The 20,566-nt window shown below is 22.3% G+C and overlaps 7 protein-coding genes across 7 annotated transcripts; 3 read left to right on the forward strand and 4 right to left on the reverse strand. All coding sequences in view use genetic code 6, as the record gives it.

The window, feature by feature from the left end:
• Positions 1-315: 315 nt before the first annotated feature.
• On the forward strand, positions 316-1,493 carry TTHERM_00320290 (papain family cysteine protease; the record flags this gene model as incomplete). Its single annotated transcript, XM_001012928.1, has 2 exons — positions 316-730; positions 775-1,493. The coding sequence occupies 2 exons, from the start codon at positions 316-318 to the stop codon at positions 1,491-1,493; spliced, it is 1,134 nt and encodes a 377-aa protein (XP_001012928.1).
• Positions 1,494-2,033: 540 nt separating this feature from the next.
• TTHERM_00320300 (hypothetical protein) lies at positions 2,034-3,939 on the reverse strand (the record flags this gene model as incomplete). The annotated part of the gene is made up of 3 exons (XM_001012929.2): positions 2,034-2,792; positions 2,856-3,451; positions 3,510-3,939. The coding sequence occupies 3 exons, from the start codon at positions 3,937-3,939 to the stop codon at positions 2,034-2,036; spliced, it is 1,785 nt and encodes a 594-aa protein (XP_001012929.2).
• Positions 3,940-4,768: 829 nt separating this feature from the next.
• Positions 4,769-6,910, forward strand: TTHERM_00320310 (von willebrand factor type A (vWA) domain was originally protein; the record flags this gene model as incomplete). The annotated part of the gene is made up of 1 exon (XM_001012930.1): positions 4,769-6,910. One exon carries the CDS (start codon positions 4,769-4,771, stop codon positions 6,908-6,910), a length of 2,142 nt encoding a protein of 713 aa, XP_001012930.1.
• A 1,967-nt stretch (positions 6,911-8,877) lies between these two features.
• Positions 8,878-11,142, reverse strand: TTHERM_00320320 (hypothetical protein; the record flags this gene model as incomplete). Its single annotated transcript, XM_001012931.1, has 1 exon — positions 8,878-11,142. One exon carries the CDS (start codon positions 11,140-11,142, stop codon positions 8,878-8,880), a length of 2,265 nt encoding a protein of 754 aa, XP_001012931.1.
• Positions 11,143-13,959: 2,817 nt separating this feature from the next.
• On the reverse strand, positions 13,960-14,340 carry TTHERM_000320339 (hypothetical protein; the record flags this gene model as incomplete). Its single annotated transcript, XM_012796847.1, has 1 exon — positions 13,960-14,340. The coding sequence occupies one exon, from the start codon at positions 14,338-14,340 to the stop codon at positions 13,960-13,962; it is 381 nt and encodes a 126-aa protein (XP_012652301.1).
• Positions 14,341-16,105: 1,765 nt separating this feature from the next.
• On the forward strand, positions 16,106-17,604 carry TTHERM_00320340 (hypothetical protein). The gene has a single exon (XM_001012933.3). It carries the CDS (start codon positions 16,187-16,189, stop codon positions 17,216-17,218), a length of 1,032 nt encoding a protein of 343 aa, XP_001012933.2. The 5' UTR covers positions 16,106-16,186; the 3' UTR covers positions 17,219-17,604.
• A 1,312-nt stretch (positions 17,605-18,916) lies between these two features.
• On the reverse strand, positions 18,917-20,110 carry TTHERM_00320350 (pectinacetylesterase family protein; the record flags this gene model as incomplete). The annotated part of the gene is made up of 1 exon (XM_001012934.3): positions 18,917-20,110. One exon carries the CDS (start codon positions 20,108-20,110, stop codon positions 18,917-18,919), a length of 1,194 nt encoding a protein of 397 aa, XP_001012934.1.
• Between the last annotated feature and the right edge of the window lie 456 nt (positions 20,111-20,566).

Genomic DNA, 20,566 nt, shown 5'->3' on the forward strand with positions numbered 1-20,566 from the left:
TTAGATTCATTAAATATAGATAATTTAGGGTATCTAAAAATGTAGACAAAATTAAGTAGTCAAAGCTGACTTTAATGCTAAAAATAACTAATTCATGGAACTTATTTTTAGGTTTTTTATAAATAAAATCAAATTTTTTCTTATTAATAAAAGAATAATTTTTATCAGCTTATTGATTTTGTAAATGAATAAAAATTGTAATTTAGTTTGTTTAATTCTTTTATAATTATTAATCTGCTTTAAAAGGTTTTCTAATTTCGTTTGTTTGTAAGATACTGATTAATCTAATTAAAAATATTATAAATAACAGCAACGATGAGCAAATTTATTATTCTTGCCCTAATTTTCGGAGTTTTTTTCTCTCAAGCTCTCCAAGAGAAGAATTTGAAAGTATACACTTTTGAGTAGTATGTAAAAGAATTCAATAAAAATTATGGATTCAATTCTGAAGATTATTAATTGAGAAAATCTATCTTTGAAAGAAACTTAGCTGAAATCATTGATTTTAATAATGACCCTAACCACTCCTATAAAAAGGGTGTCAACTAATTTACGGATTAAACTTAAAACGAGCTTAAGGAGAAGACTTTAGGCTACAGTAAAAATATGAACAAAATTAGACCTTTCCGTAATCTTTCTGTCAAACCTATCGAAATTACAGAATAGTAATTAAAGGATTTACCTACTCATGTTGATTGGAGAGAAAAAGGAGTTACTACCCCAGTTAAAGGTAAATTTGAAATTTTTTTTTCTAATTTAAATATTTTTTAAAAGACTAAGGTCATTGTGGTTCTTGTTGGGCTTAAGCTTCTGCTGCTACAATTGAAGCTCATGCTGCAATTAACTCTGGATAATTAAAAATTTTATCTACCTAATAGCTTGTAAGTTGCGTTCCTAACCCTTACTAGTGTGGTGGTACTGGTGGTTGCTAAGGTGCTATTTCAGAATTAGCTTTTACCTATGTCTAATTGTATGGTTTGACTTCTGAATTCAAATATCCTTATCAAAGCTACTTTTCAGGTAATACAGGAAACTGCACATATGATTAATCAATAACTACTCCCGAAGTTAGTTTAGATGGATATGTAAAATTGCAAGCTAATGACTACAATGCTTTGTTATATGCTGTAGCCACAATTGGTCCTTTGGCAGTTGCAGTAGATGGTGCTAAATGGCATAGTTATTAATCTGGTATTTACAATGGATGCGATTACTCTTAAAACATAGATGTCAACCATGTTGTTGTTTTAGAAGGTTATGGAACTGATCCTGAATTAGGTGATTATTGGTTAATTAGAAACTCATGGGGAACCTCCTTTGGAGAAAATGGTTATATCAGACTTGCTAGAGAATCAAAGGTAACTTGTGGTACTGACTACAGTCCTTTAGATGGATAAGCTTGCTCTGGATAAAATATTCCAACTAAAGTATGTGGACAATGCGGTGTTGCTTATGATTCTGCTTATCCCGTAAATGTTTAAGTTATTGGTTGATTTTAAATTAAAAGAATAAATATGTTGGAAAAAATCTATAAAATGAATATATATATATAAATTTTTAAAGAAATTAGAATTAAATTGATTTAAATATAATTTAAGAAATTAATTATATATTTTATTATTAATTATTCAAATACTGTATTTTTTCTCTTAAATTTTAAAGTAATTGGTTGATTTCATATTTAAAAAATAAATTTTTTAAAAAGGCTAAAATTTAAAATTTGATTGAAAAATTATATATTTAAATTAAAATTATAAATATTATTAATTAAATTCTATTATAAAATTATTTATTTTTACATAAATTATATTCAAACACATCAGCCATTACTCACTTACTTATTTTTAATGTATATTTTTAATATAATTCTAAGGCACAAAAAAATATGTGATACAAAAGGAGAAAAAATTAAACTAATATCAAAATAAATGAAAAAATAAAAATTTAATTTTTATAAAACAAACATTTACTTTACAAATAATTTAATATTTATTTTACTATAATATGAATAACTAAATTTAATAAAAAGATTATCAATTGGAATCAACAAATTAATGATCTTGGTTTTATTAAAAGTAAGTTTCTATGAAACTTTATTTTTTAAATAAGGTAATTTGGCTTATAGGATCTTATACTATGCTTATGTTATAAAAATTTTCCTAAAGATCATTTAAAAAATGAAATTAGAAATCTAAAATGCTCTATATGCATCTGATAATAAAATCTGAAGTTCTTTTAATTTTTGAAGTTCTTAAGTCTTTATCTTCTTTAAATAAATTTTGACTCGCTAAGTTCTTGTAAACATTTTAAATAGTTTCAGAGAAATTATTTTTTAAGGTTTGATTAACAATTTCTAAAATTTAAGATTTTTTAAATGTATTTTATGTTATTATCATATTTATAGTGTAGCTTTAAAGTGTACTATAATATTATTCTGCTTGTTTTAATAAATTAAATTATTCTAAATTCTTTGTTTTTGAATGTAAAAGCTACAAGCAAACGAGATTTTCGAATTTAGATATCCTTTAAAGTAAATCTAATATGTTAACTTGAAATAAAAATGCCCAATTGTCTACATTCAAAATGAGTCTTTGTAAATTATATTTATGCTAAGAGACTAAATCATTTATAAATGAATTAATAATATTATACTATTGTTCTTAAGTGAGATTGTCAACATTTTACACCCACCACTCTACATTTAGTTCTAAATCTTATAAATTATTTATACTGCTTATCCCTTAAAAAAATGTATTCCAATCTTTCTAGCTTAATTCAATTTTTCCACCAATCTTTTTCAATTAAAAATTATATTAATTAATTAATTTGCTTAATCAAGCAATAAAATAAAATACAAGAAGTTTAAGAATATTGACAGTTTTTATACTTTGAGTTATCAAGCATAATTCGTTGAAAATGTTAGGATAAATTTAATTGTATCTATAACCGATACCTTCTAAATTTAAGTAAAGCTCTCTCAGATTATTTTACTTTGAAAGCATATTGGCAAATTCTTTTAAAAATTTTTGTACATTTATATTATTATAATTAGCATTACAGCATATTAATCTATCAAAGCCTACTTTTATTACTTATAATTGAGTTGGCCACTAGCTTAAATAAAATGTAAAGTCATCTAGAAATTTTGCTAAGATAATGCTTTCTCTATTTCTTTTTATCCATCCTGCATAGTTAAAGTTAATTTCCAAATTCAGAAGATTTTAAGCTATCGAAATTGATTTAGAAAGTAGACCTGGAATGGTACATATCTCATGGCTATTGTATCCTTTTTAAGGCTATTAGTTATTGAATATAAAAGTCTTAGAATTTACTATTATTCCTTGTATCTCATTAATAAATTAGGTATCAAGATCCTTTTCAAATAACAATAATCTATCTTGGCAAATAAACTAAAATGATTCAATAACTCTCAATTCTTTTAGAGTTTAAACTATAAATTATTTTATGATTTTAAAATTAATAACAAATCTAATTTTAAGAAATTTTACTTATTTATTTTAATTGTTTTTCATTAATTTCGCTCTTGCAAACTAATTTAAATTTACTTACATCATGTAGAATTTTCTCAAGTGTTTAATGCAGCATTTGTAAATTGATAATGTTTGCTTTCATTATAAGTATTTCTAATTCTACATCATCAATTATACTTTGATTATTTGTGTTACTTTTAAGAAATTGTATTATTTTATTGATCAATTGTCTTGTTTAACTAGATGGCTCATATTTCATGACTAGCAATTACTACCTTTAAGAATCCAACTTTTAAAACTTTAAATCGATGAGCTTATCTCTAATTTAGGAAATTAATGATTAAAATGCTGGTAATTCCTAAATTTGCTCATTCAAATATATTTTAAGATAGACTGAAGAAAGCTTGCTTTCATCTTTGTTAGCATCTAAAAGTTGATTTTAAATCATTTGAAATTAACAGATAGATATTTTATTCAATTTTAATATTTTTAATAAATTTAATAGATAAAAAATTGATGTTTGTATGATAAATATTGCTTCACAGCAAATAAATTGTAGGAAAGTATTTTATTTTTCTTATAAAATCTTCTTAACTTATAACAACAAAAAAAAACAAAAAAGAACAGATGGTGAATCTTGTTTTTTATAAAAGGGAATATAAAAATTTTTTAAACAAATTTTTAGTTTTTTTCATTTTTAAGTTCTACAAAAAAATTCTTTAAACTAAAAAAGGAGAGCTAATAGAAATCTTTAACAATTTTTTTTGCTTTTTGATAAAATTAGTTAAAAATAAATAAAATAATTTTTAGTTTTCAATTGAATAAGATTAAGTTAAAATAAATCATTGCTCTTGCTAATACATTTTAAATAATAAAAAAATGAAAATTCTGGAAATAAATATAATTCAAGCAAAAAGATAGATAGAATGAGAGACAAATATTTAAAAGAATCTCACTGCAAGTTTTTCTTTTGGTTTCTAGAAAGAAGGAGATAAAATAGATAATTTAATTGCTCAATTTCTGATATGAACCAAGCCTTATGTTAAAAACTATTTTCAATAAATAAACAAATTCTTTTGTTAATATTTTTTCAGTTTTATAAATCTTAATATATGTATAAGATAAATATTTTTCAATAATTTATTTATTAATTTATCTATCTATCTGATCAGAGTAATAATAAAGATATTTTATTATAAATCAAGTTAATATTAAATACGAACATTAATTAGGTAGAATTTGAAAATAATAATTAAATAAAAGGATAATTGTTATCAATGGTATTAATTGAAAGTAAATTCTCAAGGAATAACTTAAATAGTTAGCGAAACTAAACTGAGAGCTAAAAAAATAGCTCTTCAGATTCAGAGAGTGGCAACGATGGTTAAGCTACAATTAACTTGTATGGCTTAGAAAATTAAGTGAGAATATAAATTTTATCTCCTAAGGGAAAGTCAAAAGTCTCAAACTCTATATGTTGTGTGGTGGACGTCTCTGGATCAATGGGAAGCAGAGCAGTCACAAAATAAAGTGGAGGTAACTCGGAATTAGGATATTCAGTGTTAGATATTGTTAAACACTCTCTCAATACAATTGTACAAAATTTGGACGAAGGAGATGAATTTTCTATGGTAACTTTTAGCGATAATTCCAAGTTAGTTTGCAATTATCAATAAATGACTGAAAGTAATATTAAATCTTCTGTAGATTTAATAAATCAATGCCAGCCAGATGCAAGTACAAATATTTGGGCAGGAATAGAGTAAGGATTGGAACAAATGCAAAATGATAGCAATAAGAATAAGAACTAGCAATTAATTGTGTTAACTGATGGTTAGCCTAATGTTAATCCCCCAAGAGGCATTCTAACTACACTAAATAATTTCTATAATAAAAACATAATATCACCAAAACCAAGTATAAACACTTTTGGATTCGGATACTACTTAGACTCTCATTTGCTCTTTAACATCGCTTAAGATTGCCAAGGTATATACTCATTTATACCAGATTCTTCTTTTGTAGGAACTATTTTCACTAATTCAATTGCATCTATGCAATCAACATTTGCTACTAATGCTGTATTAGTTTTTAAACCTCTTAATAAAAATGCATAGTTGAATTTGAGCCAAATCAAGTCAAACTTTAAAACATATCTGAATAAAGAAGGTGAATACATTGTTGAATTAGGAAACCTCTTTTTTGATCAAAGTAAAGACATCATCTTTTAGTAAGATCTTCATTCAGAATTACTGAGAGACTTTTCTGTTGAAGTTAAATATTATACTAAAGACACTAACAACTTTTAATTAAGTCACCGTATGCATAAGGCTGAATAGATTCATAATGCTAATAAACTAGAGTTTGAATAAGAAGCTTTAAGGTTAGAGGTAGTTAAGACTGTTTAGTAATGCAAAGATAGCTCATAGAAAAGTCAAAAACTAGTAGAAGATACAATTAATTTGCTGAAAGCATCTTAATTCAGAGAAGATGAATACATCCAAAATTTATGCAAAGATATGGAAGATCAAGTAAAGCAAGCAGTATCAAGAGATGATTACTTTACTAAATGGGGTTGCCATTACCTCCCTTCATTAGCTATGGCTCACAATCACAAGATTTGCACTAATTTTAAGGACCCAGGAGTTTAAGGATATGGCGGAAATTTATTCAACAAATAAAGAGATTAAATAGAAAAAATCGTTATGTCTATTGATCCCCCTAAGCCATCATACAGATCTAGTGGTAATGTCTAAATTAATTCAGCATTATATACATCATATTATTATGATCCTAATAATCCTTGCTTTGAAGGAAATAGTGAAGTGAAGATGGCTAATGGAACTATTAAAAAAGTAAAAGAAATCAAAAAGGGTGATGAGGTATTTTGTCCTAACACAGGAAAAGCAGAGAAAGTCAAATGTGTGATAGAAACAGAAGTTAAAGAAAATTTAACTTAATTGGTTCGTCTCGGAAAGGGTTTGTTAATTACACCATATCACCCTGTTAGAATCTAAGGAAAGTGGTTGTTCCCAACAGATATTGCTCCCACTAAAATGGCTTAATGTTCATCTGTTTATAGCTTCCTACTTGAATCAGGTCATTCTATGATGATAAATGATATTGAATGTGTAACATTTGCCCACGGATTTTAAGAGGATAAAGTGAAACATGAATACTTTGGAACTAATAAAGTTTCTAGAGACCTAATGTGGATGAAAGGGTATTTTAAAGGTCATGTCAAACTGTAAAACTCTCCTTCAATAAGAGATCAGGCAACAGGATTGGTAGTAGGATTACGCAGCAATCGTTAATGGATATCAAAAATCTAAGATTTGAAATATTCATCTCTTTCAAATATCAAATAAATGAGTTTGAATAAACTACTCTAAATTTCTAAAAAGCTAATAAAAATATGATATTTAAAGAAGTAAGAGCAAATACACTTCATAGATTAATCAATAAATTAGAAATATTAGATTTAAAACATACAAATATTATCAGAATATAGCAAACTATTCAATTAAGATAAATAAGTATTAACTTATTTTTTAAAAGTTAATTTTCTTGTATGTGTTCATTTTATATTTATTTAGATTTCTCATTTATAAATATGAATGCTTTTTTTTAACATTTCTGATTTGTTATAAAAAAACTATTATTGAAATAGTTTTGTAAATATTTTATTAATTTCTTAATTTAATTTAATTTAATTTTTTTTGGAATTTACTTACTTGATAAATTAATAAATTAAATATTTTATGATATGAATTATATTAATTAATTGCTTTAAATTTTATTCAAAATTCCTTTCATATCAGCAACTTATTCTTTTAAATAAAGCAAAAATCTTGATAGCAAAGAGTTGTCAAAAATTATTTTCTCTCTCTATTAATTTTTCTCATTTAAAATTTAAAAATAGTCATAGGTAACTTTTAAAAGTTAAATTTTATTGTATGATGGATGATAGTTTAATTAAAAGCTATTTAAATGAAGGAAATTTATTTATAGTTTAAGGTAAATTTAAAGTATTTTAAAGAATACATTTATATTAAACTACAATTAAGCATAAAATATTGTAAACAAATTCAAAAAAAAAAATAAGAAACTTTTTGATTAAATTACTAAATAATATCAATTGAAGTATTTTTTAAAGAGAAAAATTTTGAAATATAATTTAAAAATATTTTTTAAAACTTCACCAAAAGCTTTTATTTTAAAAATATAATTGAAATAAGAATACAATAAAACTAAGAACATTTTGCTGAATTTAATGATTTACAATTATAAATATTACTAAATAGTAAAGAATAAATATACTTAAAATTTAAATGAGTGTAAACAGTAAGTAAATAAATTGGTTTAAGATAATTTCACATTTTTTAATTAAGTTTTTATAATAATAAAATATATAAATAGCACCTAAAAAGAAATAAGAATCAAAAAATTAAGAACTTTTTGCTGAATGCAATAATTTACAATTTTAAATATTACTAAATATTAAAGAATAAATAAAATCAACTTGAAATTTAAATAAATGTAAACTGTAAGTAAATAAATTAGTTTAAAAAGATTTCAGACATTATTTTAATTATAATAAGATAAATAAATAGCTCATATCTATATAAATAAATATGTTAACTATTAAATCAAATAGATTTATTTTAAATATCAAAAAATGAAATTGAATAGTATTTTAATTTTTCGAGAGCTAGGCAATACTCTTATCTAAAGAAGATTAAAAAATTAATTGATTTCAGGAAGAGAAAAATAAAGGTTCTGTTTAAAAAAAGATATTAATTAATTAGATTTTTTTTTGATGAATAGATTTTTTTATTTATTTGAAATAATCATATTAACTTCTCTTTTAAAAGTATTTTATTTACAATCTTTCAATAAAAAATTATATTTTTTACATTTTATTTGCAATCAATTCAGCTATTTTTTCATAATCTATAAAAAAAATTAGAATCTAAAGCATTACTGTTCAAAGTAACTTTTAAGATAGATTAATGGATAGATAGATATATAGAAAGATATATTCAAATTAATTAATAAATTATTGTATTTTCTTAAAAAATTTAAAAGTTAATAGTAATAGACAATTTGTATTTTTATAGGTGATATCACCTAAATTCGAGCTAATTTTAATAGAAATTATTTAATCAAAAAATTAAGAAATTAAAAAAATAAAATAGAGTAGATAATAACTAAATACTTTGTTTAAATGTTGATAATATTAAATTAAGAAATAATACACATAAAATTATGTTTTTTGATACGAATAGTTTGCTAAGTAAAAGTTTAGTTTAATAGAGTTGAGTTATTAGTTTATATATTAGTAAGTAGTTGTTTTTAGTGATAATGTATATTTATATTTTTAAAATCATTACGCTATTTTTTAGACTAATACTTCATTTTCGATACTTGATATATCTAGAATATTTGAGAAGTTTACTTATTTTAAGTTATTTTTTTTTTGGCACAGCAATTGTGTTTGTTAAACTTGTGGGTTTTCACTAAAATATTGCTAATTTTATTTTAAATTCTAGTTAAAATTCTTAAAAGAAGAGCTTTAAAGACTTTGCACTATAATTGGATTGTTTAGTGAGCAATTGATATTTTTTTAATTATTTTCTAATGCCTCTTTTGATGTATTGTCTAGTAGGTAGCTTTTTAATTAAGTTGTAGAGCGGCGGTTTCGGAATTAATTAGAGATATATTTTTAAGGGAGACATTCTTTTTGATTATTTTCTTTCAGAACTAAATGATAATTTATGAATTTTTCTTTCTGATTTTTAGCTGGATTTTACATAAGAAGGTGTTTAATATGACCAAGTTTTATAGTTTGCTTCTTTTTGGTATGAATTGCTTCAGAAGAACTTTCTTTTGAAAGAGTCTTCTATGCTTCAATATTAGAATTGCTTGTTGGTGAGGGATCGTTTGAATTCTTAGAGCTGAATTAATTTGATAAGTTATTTAATGAAGATGGTTGTAGAGTTTTTTCCTAGCAAGCAAAAGTTGCCTAAGTAAAACTTAAATTATTCTTTACATCGCTACAGTTTGCATTTTTAGTGCTGCAAAGAAGTATGTTTATCATTGGATATTAGATTTTGCTTTCAGATTAATTATTTTGGTTTTAAAATTTATTGTTGTTCACAGATTGAGATCTTACTTGTTTCAAAAACTTTTATGGTCTTCCTTTGACTATAAATTTAGCCTTTTCAGCACATTTTTCAGTATTTTAATCTACTTTAAGCTGCTGTTTAGTGTTGGGAGTGCTGAAAAATTTATTTTAAAAGAGCTATTTAGTACTTTCTTAAGTATTTGCTTCATGAAGGTCGATATCTGTTTCTTCACTACTGATAGGAAAGTTTTGATTGGTGCTTTCTTGAGAATTTAATGCTTTTATTTCTTCATAAAGAATTTGACTTTTTTAAGATTTTATTGGAGATTTGGTTACTCTTTGTTAATTTTTTTCAACTTTCTCAAAAGCATGAGGCATTAGCTTATGTAAATTTTTAATGTGCTGCGATTATATATTTTCAGAGGCAAATTTTCTTTTTGCTACTATTTATTTTAGCTTTGAAGAAATGGATTATTCATTTGAGTTATTTTATTAGCATTCTTCCTCAACTCCTGTTGCTTGTTTGCATTTTTGAGAGATGTGATTATAATTTAAGTCCACACTTTAGCGAGATTAGTTGGGAGCTGATTGGTAATTGCTCTAACTATTTTTATTTATTTGAAAGATAAGTCTAGATTTGGGTAATAAATCTAAATCAAATTCTTCCCCACTGGATGAACAACTTTCATCATCTTCAATAGTATTTTAGGTTTGAATTTTTTATCTTGAGCTAATTAGCTTCTTTTTGATTTCTTAATTTTCTGGTTATTTCTGTATTTTGATGAGCTGTTCTTCAAAATCTGCATTACCCTCCTCTTTCTTTAATATTTCAGGCTGATTTTAGCGATTCAAGCTTTAATATTATTTTAATTCATCATAATTTATTTTTTATACACTTTCAGTAGCTAATAATTATGTGTTTATGCTGTTATGAATAAAAACACTATAATTAGAGTTTTGTCTCTGTAACAAATCTTTTGCTAACAAGTTATTATGGTTTGTTGTTGAGTGAAATTAATCGCTAATAAATTAACTTTTCTATTAAACTTCTAGTTTTTGATTAATTTGTTGATTTTATTGATTTATTTAATCTATGTGATTTTATACTTTTTTATTTAGGCTATGAATGCTTTGACTGGTATTTAGCTGATTTATAATTTCTTGTGTTTTTGTAGAAATCTTTACACCTTTTTTGTCGTTTATTTTCTCTTGCTAAGAGTTTAAATATTTTTTCTTGTAAAGATCAATGAAACTAGTTTTTTAAATCTACAATTTTAAATCAATCAGCTGCTGAACGTAGTCATAATACTAAGGTTTATCTTTATTTTTATCTAATTTTTCATTCATTTGGTTTTCTTTCTAGATTTAGGTTTTCACATAGTTTTTGAAGCTAAATTTTTATGAGTCAGTTTTGACTGCAAACTTAGTTTCAGATAAATTACGTTAAATGCACTCTTTCTTGCATGAAGCTGATCTCTATCCTTTCGCCCTCTCATTTGAGATAGTATTTTCTGCTGAAGACATTAATCAGATATTTTATAAATAAGCTAATTATACTTTATGATTTTCAATAAATGTTTCTTTATGAAGTTGGAACAATGTATTGACTTAGCTGTATTTTTACAAAATTTATTTATCAATTTAATTATTATGAAAATTAATTTACCAATTTATTTACTTATTCTGAGATATCAATATATCAATTTACTTCTTTTACTAATTTAATCAAATAGTCGAGTGACTTTTTAATAGAAGTAATATATATACTAAAAATAAATTCTAATAGTCTCAAAAATTAATTAATTTCAAAATATCTACAATTTATATATTTGCCTACCATCTAATACTTCGAAAAGAAAAAAGCTAATTATTCCTTTTACACATTTATTTAATAATGTAAGCAGCTCTTTATCGCTGCTATAAAAACTAAAAAAATTTTATTCAATTCTAATGTTGAAGTTAAGAGATTGTAATGATTATTTAAAAAGCTAATTGAAATTTTTCTAATAGTAAAATTTTAAGGAAAATTGAATATTTATTTAATTTTCTGATCAAAAAAAAAGAGATTGCTAAGATAAAAAATAGTATTTCTCATATTAGATTTCAAAATAGAGCCCGCCCAGCCAACTTACATTATTACTTTTTATTGTTTGAATTAATATTTTCTCACATGTAATTAATTATTATTATTATTATTGCTTAATTGATATTATTACACACTTTATTCACTTGACCTATCTAGTTACTCCAATAATTTTTTTTATTATTTGATTTTATTTTCAAATTAAAAAATAATTTATTCTCAAACGATTAACAAATTTATATTCTTCAAAGAAGAGATCAGCGCAAAATTTCATAATTGTTTCAGAGGTAAAATAAATACTTTTATTTTAATAATATTAAAAAAATCTATTAGACAGCTCTCTTAATTTATGTAAAGATAACTTATTTAAATGAAAATCTTCAAGAAGATCTTCTGTTAAACACAAAAATATTGAATAATTACATATCATTAAGTGATTAAATTACTTATTTATATTGTTATTTAGAATCTAACTCAATTAAATTTAATTAAAGGAAAAAATTAATATTGAAATACATATTCAAAATATTTGAATTTCAATTCCAAGTACAAATTTAAAACTATTTAATACGCATTAACATATATTATTTGAAAGGACAGTGTCTAAAATTATTAAATCATATTTTATCAGTAAAAATAAAATTAAATTTTTATTTGGCTATTAACTTATTAAGCCACCATTATAAAATTATAAAAAGTTTAGTTGATTCTTGAAAAAATTACAATATAAATATTTTAATATTATTTAATGTAATTGGTCTAGCAGTAGTCTAAAATAATCATAGATTTCTTTTAAAGTTATCAAGTCATAGCCAAAAAAACAGTAAGTATTAAAAATAAAATCTAACGCTTAACTAAAACTTTAATTTTCCACAAATTAAAAAAAATATCAAAAAATAAAACTCAAAAAAAATAAATAGCAATAGATTACATACAAAAAGTAAGACATAAATTACTAAGACATGTGATAAATTTAACCTTTAAAGGAATTAATTTTCACTTGTATAACTAATTAATTTTGCTCATAAATAAATTCAACAAATTTATACTTTAAAATAAACTATAAAAAAAATATTTTTAACCTATTATTATTTAAATCAATTTAAAAAGTTCTTAGCCCAATAAAATAAAAAATATTTTTATTTAAAATGCATAATAAATATTAAAAATTAAAAATTATTAGAAGTAATAAAGTAAAAAATAATTTATTTATCTTATTAAAAACTATTCTTTCCATTAATTATGATATGCTTTAGATTAAAATATTTAAATATCTATTTATTTTCCAAAAGAAAATACTAAAAAGTAATAAAATATTTACAATAATTGAATATTTGTTTAAATCAAGCATAAAATTTTAAGAAAGCAAGAAACCTTTTTAATAAAAAAATATTTGAAGATTAACAGATTTTATATATTTAAAATATTTCTTCTTTTTTATAATAAATTGCTGATTTATAGATTAAAATGTGATTAATACAAATATTAATTTTACAATAATTCTTTTCTATACAAAAAAACTAAAATAATTGATTATCGATTTGAATTGATTTGAATAAATTCATTCTAAAGGAAAGGAGCTAAAAATGAATAATAATAAGAACAATAGCTCATTCACTTCTTTTAAATAAAAATAGTATTATCAAACATATCATAGTGTTATTTTAGTTATATAAATTTAAAATATAAAATATATTTTTCTTTGTCTCTGTTAACGTGTTTTAATATTATAAAATTCTATATTTTAGATAATTATATAGAGCAAAATTAGATAAATCTGATAAAATTTAAAAATTATTTAGAATCTTATTACTAATTTGAATTCCAAAAAGAACAATTTATTTCTAGATACTTCTCCTTTTCCTTTGATAATAAAAAAACTTTAAAAATAGAATTTTCAATCAAATTATATCGAGTTAACTATTATTAATTTTATTTAAATATTTAAAATAATACTTATTAATAATGCAAATTTACTATAGCTCATTAAAATTAAATATAAAAATAAATTAATCAAACTCAGTCAGGCCACATTTATTTAAAAATTAAAAACCAAAAAAAAGTATTTATTTTAATTATTAGCTAAAAATATTCATAATAAAATTATCTTAATGAGTGCATCCATATTTTATTAAAAGGGTATGCCTTTGTGAATTATTTGTTAATAGTTAATTTATTTTTATTTACTTATTTTTATTTATTTGATTATTTTAATTTGTTTATATTTTATTTATTAATATTTTTATTTATTTATTAGATCATTTTTATTTTATTTTTATTTTGTAATTTATTTTTTATCTTTATATTATTAAATTTTAAGCTATAATCTCAATCTTGCATTAATTTAAAAATTATAAATGAGTCTCATTGTTCTTATCTGGGCTAGATTAATCTATAAAAAATACTTTTTATATATGAAGAGAGAACGTGAATAAGAATAGAATGGATTTTTTATTTTTTTCGACATAGTTCTGCGTCAAACTGAAATTAGTTGAATTAATTTCAATTTTGTTCAGAAGGTTTATGAAATGAAATTATTTATTTCCTATTTATTTGTTTATTTAATTCTTCTTTTTATGAAAGTACTCAAGCAACCTTTATGATGTCATAAAGCCTATGGATTAAAAACTTAATTTCATAAAAAGCCTAAAAACTTAAGTTGGAAAATGTCAAAAACTTATAGGTAATAAATATTTCATTTGTTTAAGTAGTTCTTAGAGAATTCTCACTGCTTCCACCTAATTTTTATAATTGAAGTTACCATTCTATTTATTTTTTTTTAAATTTTTTGTTTTTTTGTTTGTTTTTCTTCTTCTTTTTTTGAATTTAATTTAAAAATTTTTTAATAATTAATTATATATTTTTTCCTTATTAAGAAGTTGTAAAAATTGTTTCCTAAAATTAATTAATTTCTTTTGAGAAGGAAAAAATTAATTAAAATCTAATCAACCCTTTTTATCATAATCCTAATAATAATTTTGTGTGTGGGGAGGTTTGTTTTAAAAAATTATTTATTTATTTTATATTTACAATTTAATTGTATTATCTGTTGTCTCTTTGTGTTTGATATTTACTTTAGAGACTCCAAAAATACTCTTGCTTTCTAATTCCAATTTATAAAAAAGAAGAGAAAAAATATCTTCAAAAATCAAATTGTATTTTAAATTATAATTTTTATTTTAAAACTCTCCTTAAAGTTTAAATTTATTTTTTGAAATATAATAATGTTTAAACTATCTCATCATAAGGTATTAGTAGTTAGAAGGATAAAATTAATTTTAGTTTTGGTATATTTTTTATATTTTTAGTTTTTTATTTGCTTGGTCATTTCATAAATTTAAATTTATGATTCGAGTAAAGTTTTATTTAGTAAGTTTGATAATTTAGATGGATTTAGTATTTTATAATAAGAAACATGTAATTTAAATCATTTTGTAAAATCGTATTAGATTTTTTGAAATTTTGTTATTTTTAAAAATATTAAAATTAATAAATTTATTGTTTAAAAATGAATGTAATAGAATTTGTTTTAAAAAATAAAAATCTAAGCATGAATTAAATAATGTTAACTCTATTCCACTTAACCTGAAAATTCATAGAAATATTTCTGAATTTTTAATAGAGAGAAATTATATAATAGATGATGATTACTCTCTTAAAATAGAAATATAAAAATCTTGTAGCTTTAACATTTAATTAAACGAGTCTATTTAAATTAAATTAAAATGAAATTAAAGAGTGTCATTTTAAAAGGATAATTTTCAAATAATTACGCGTTAACCGACTTATTTTTTCTATAAGAAAAAATTTTAAAGTAGTTAAGTATTTCAATCATAAAAATAGAATAAATGAACAAACAAATCAATATATTCTTTCACTAAAAATCTGATTATCAGAAAATTTTTAAATGAATATTTAAGAAATTATTTATAAAAAAATATTTTTTGTAGCTATTACTGCAGTATTCGTTATTTCATTTTTTGTTAATATTAATTATCTAACGTATCAAATCAAAAATTGAAAAAATAGTTAATTAAATATTACTACTTTTGCTGGCTGCTGACTTGGATTTTGAATAGATTTTGAGTTTTTTAAATATCAAAGATTATAAATATTTTGATTTCTTTAAAAAAGACTTTATATTTAAAATAGACTAATAATTTTTAGTCTTAATAAATCAAAAAATATGATATTAAATATAAAGATCATAAATGGATAATGAATGATCTATTTGTCTGATTGATCAAAAAAGTTTTAAATATATGAAAAATGTGAAAATTTAAACAACAAAAATCATAATCAATGTACCTATGAATTGGTCGATCTAAGAAATAATGATTGATTGAATGAATGAATGAATGAATGAATGCTAATGATTCTAATGGAATTAAAAAAATCAATTAATTTTTTATCCATATTACCCATAGAGTTTAATGGATAAATATAAATTTCTTATACCGTATTGAAATAATCAAACGGGAAGAGATGATAATAAAATAATTAGAAACAAGAATTTAAAATAATCAAAAAAAGAAAGTAAAGCGATACAAGCTCAAAATAATAAAATAGAAAAGCCAAACTAGATAGAAACATCATAAAAAAAAATAAAACAAAAGGAAAATGAGTTCTCAAATAAGCCAATCAGTAAAAAGGGGAATTGCTTTATTTGGCAACAATTTTGTTTTGCCATTTGAAAATTAAACTCACTTATCAAATTGTCTTTCTGTGCAATACCTTTAATTTTGCTAAAAATATAACTCTACTAATCAATAAAAGCAAGCCCTATAAAACAAGATGAAGTAAACAATAACTACTCCCTTCTAATAATCAAACACTAATTCTCCATCCAAATCTCAAATGATTACTTCTCCAAAATATTATGACTACTTAGTCTTAGCACCAAGAAAGGCTGAGGAAGTTTAAGTAAATAACTAAAGGGAATATTATGACATTGCTACAATAGTCACTCTATAAAAATGCGCAGAAACAGGAGCCATAATAGCCTTAAGCAAAGGAGTTGACTCATTGGTTAGAATAAAAAAGAGTGGAACTGAAAATAGATTTGCAGCTAAATATACTTCATGCAATCGTCTTATTGTAGAAAATGATCCCCATATTCGTAGTAGTTCCATAATTAAAGCCAGTGATCTTCCATTTGTAGTTAAAGATCAAAGAAAATTATTTTTCTGCGACTACGAAACCATTCATAATGATGTTCCTAAATATTCTGAAAAGGAAAAAGAACATTTTGTAAGAGCAATTTATGATTTGGCACAAAAAACTAACTTATAAAACTTCAGTTAAAAAGAATTCCTTGAAGATTTAGCTGCAGACCCTAAAAGTTCAATGTTCCCTCGCTTGCAACTTTTCTAAATCCTAAAGCATTTAGACTACAAATACTATTTCAATAGAGACAGTAGTGAGTGGTTGGATTAAAAATATGAAATTCTTAAAGCAAAGAATGATGAATAAATTCTTTAGTTTTTGCATTTCGTATAGAAATAACTGACTGAATGATGAGTTCATTCACCAAATCCCTCTTAAAAATCTTAATCTTAAACCTAAAAAACAAAAAAAAGAAGTGTTAGAATTAATTTAATTCATCTTCTTTCATTTAACTAATTTATCAACCAATCAATTAGTCATTAAAACAAAACAAAGAAAAAAACAAAAAACAAAAACAAAAAAACAAAAATGCAAATAAATAATACTGTTCAATTCGACTCATAAACAATTTACTTAATCTAAATAATACTCCATAATTTATTTCCTCAGAGGAAAAAAAAAAAATACAGATTAAATAAAACAACTTTATATAAAAAATATTATTCAATTATTATCTCAAGTTTCTCTATACTTTATATTTTATAATATATTATTTAATTATTTTTCTATAATATTTTATTAACTTTCATAAAAATAATTAAAATATCCTTAATCAAAAAATTAAATATTATTTCCAATTTTAAATTAAATTTAAGATTATTTTTATTATTTTATTGGATAAAAAATATTTGTATTTTTGTAAGTACATTTGATAGAAAATTAAAATATTAAAATTGATTGATTTTTTAGAGAATAAATTTAGATTTCTTTTGGCTTAAATATTCTTTTATTTTAAAATTAGTTAAGCGATGTAAATAATATTTTATTTGTAAATTAATAAACACCTTTATAACTAAAATAAAATATTTAAATATTTTAACTTAATTTAAAAATATTTATAAATATGTATATTAAATTATTTAAATTTTAAAAAATTAAAGATAGATACAAAAAATCTAATCTATCTTAAATAAAAATTATATTTTCAAATTAATTAAAAAAATTTTATTTGTTTAATTTATCAAATAAATAAAGATTTGAGTTTAAATAAACTTATAATTTTTGTAGACTTTTTAAATATTTTTTTTAAGAATTAAAATAATATAATGTGTGTATGATATCAGTTTGTCTTAATCATTTGATTAAAAAAAGACTATTTGCTTTATCCTATGATCTGATTAATATATTTAATATTTATTTCTTTTGCTTTGGAATTTGTTCATTAAAAACTAACTTTTAAAAAAATCAGAAAAGAATCTTTTTATTTTTGAGGTTGAGATAAATTGACGATCATTTATTTAAAAAATTATTATCAATTAATTAATTCATAAAATAATTAGATAACTCACTTCAATATCTAAATTTGTGTGGCTGATTTTAATCATGTTTTATTTTAAATTATGATTGAAAACGATAATTAATTAAATATTGATTAGGCTTACTAGTGGCTAAATCATACTCTCATTAAATAAGATAATTTAAAAAAGTAAACAAATATTCAATTTTTATAAGTATGTTTACAATTTTATAGCTAGAAAACAATCTAAAATTTTTGTATATTCTAATAGAAAAATAATATATTTTTTATAGTTAATTTCTATTTAATTTAAACATATTTAAAAAAAAAGATTAATTAATTTTTAATGGTAAAAATGAATGACAAATATTAATTTAAATAATTATAAATATTTATAAAAGTTTTTTTGATAAAACAAAGAAATAATTTGAGATCAATCTTGACTTAATGTTCGTCTTTATTAATTAAGAAAAAATATAATCATTCTTAATTAATAGTTTTATTAACGATTGTCTTAAATTTACCACTATTGTCTTCAATTAATTGGGTAAAAAATACGGAATTTTTTCTTTTATTAAATAATATATCTTAATTCAATCAAAAAAGATATTTGCACAACCTGAATTATTAGGCCAATTATCTCTATCTAGTCTCTAAACTAGAGTGCCCGTTTTTCCTTCTAGCCATTGTTAGATTGTATACCATATTGTGAATTGTGAACCTGAGGGAATAGCTAATTTAGGATCGTAAATATAATCACTCTAAATTATACCATGGAAAGGACAACTAACTAACCATGATCCCCAATTAGTTTTTTATTTTAAAATCGCACTTACTTAATTATATTCCTCATCTTTTAAGAGATCCATAAAATTAAGAGTTTCTTAATTACAATTATTAAAGTCATTGACACATTCGAATTAATAAATACTATAAAATTGCCAAATATCATATAGAGAACCTACAATAAAAGTATCTACATTAATGAACTTCCATGAGTATTCAGGTAATAAACATTTATAAAACTCTTGATCTGCACCATATTGATACTAACATTCTGGGAAAATGGTTGCATAGTCATCATTTTTCAAAAATTCACCAAAAATTTGTAAAGTCTTATGGAATGATTCAGGTTAATCAAGAAAATACCCTGAGTCAGGAATTGCTTTTATTTGACTATTTTTCAAAACCCTTTGCAAATAATTACTATATTAGTAAGTTCCTAGTGCTCCTGCAGAACCTCCTGATAACACAACTTCTTTATTTTAATCCAGATTTCTATTTTATACTAAATCATTTACAATTGCTTTTATTAAGCCTTAGCCTCTAAAATACAATTATTTATCTTTATAAGTAACTGTCTTATCCCCAATATAAACGCCTCCATCGCAAGCAGGGACTACAACAACATTCCAGTCCCCAAATATGGGATTTTTATCTGAAAATATTCCTTGTATTAGTTCAGAAGGCAGCTTGGAAGGTCTATCAATATTAGATCCAATCTCTGTAAATGATCTTTAATAACAGTTTTCTAGTATTTCTTCAACAGTTGAAGCTGCACAGTTCCCCATACCAATCAAGTAAATTAAGGTATTATTAGTAATACCTTCTGAGTAATAATACCCTGGAAAACTTCCATCCAAACAGCGAGCATCTTCATTCGTAGGAATACTTGTGAATACCAAATCTCTATACACCTAAAAATTATGCTATGAAAGATATCTGACAAATCCGATTAGCACAAATAAACTAAAAATTAAAGCAAGTAAAATCCTGATGGTTTTCATTTTGTTGTTAAGTGAAAAAGTATTCTCTAACTCTTTATTTATTTTCTTATTAATATTTAGATTTGATTTTTGGGAAATTATTAATAAAAAATTAATTATTTTTACAATTTTTAAATACTAATTGCTTTTGTACGTTTAATTTGTATTTCCTTTTCGAATTCTTATATAATACTATTAGTATATAAGTTACGTATGTTTAATCCTTTAGATAACTAAACATTTAAAGAATTGTATTGTTATAAATTCATTTAAAAATTTTTCTTTCCAAATATTTTTCTTGATCCGAATATTTATTAATTAGCTTGATCCTCATAGATAATCTCTTAATTATCTATGTGATGAACATATAATTTATAACAAATTTTAAATACCAAGTGTGTGAATAACTATTTTATTGCTTTCATGAATAAATACATAAAATATAAATATATTTTTTCATTTATATTTTCATTTGAT

This window comes from Tetrahymena thermophila (genome assembly GCF_000189635.1).
Source record: "Tetrahymena thermophila SB210 genomic scaffold scf_8254691, whole genome shotgun sequence".
NCBI classification, from domain to species: Eukaryota; Ciliophora; class Oligohymenophorea; order Hymenostomatida; family Tetrahymenidae; genus Tetrahymena; species Tetrahymena thermophila.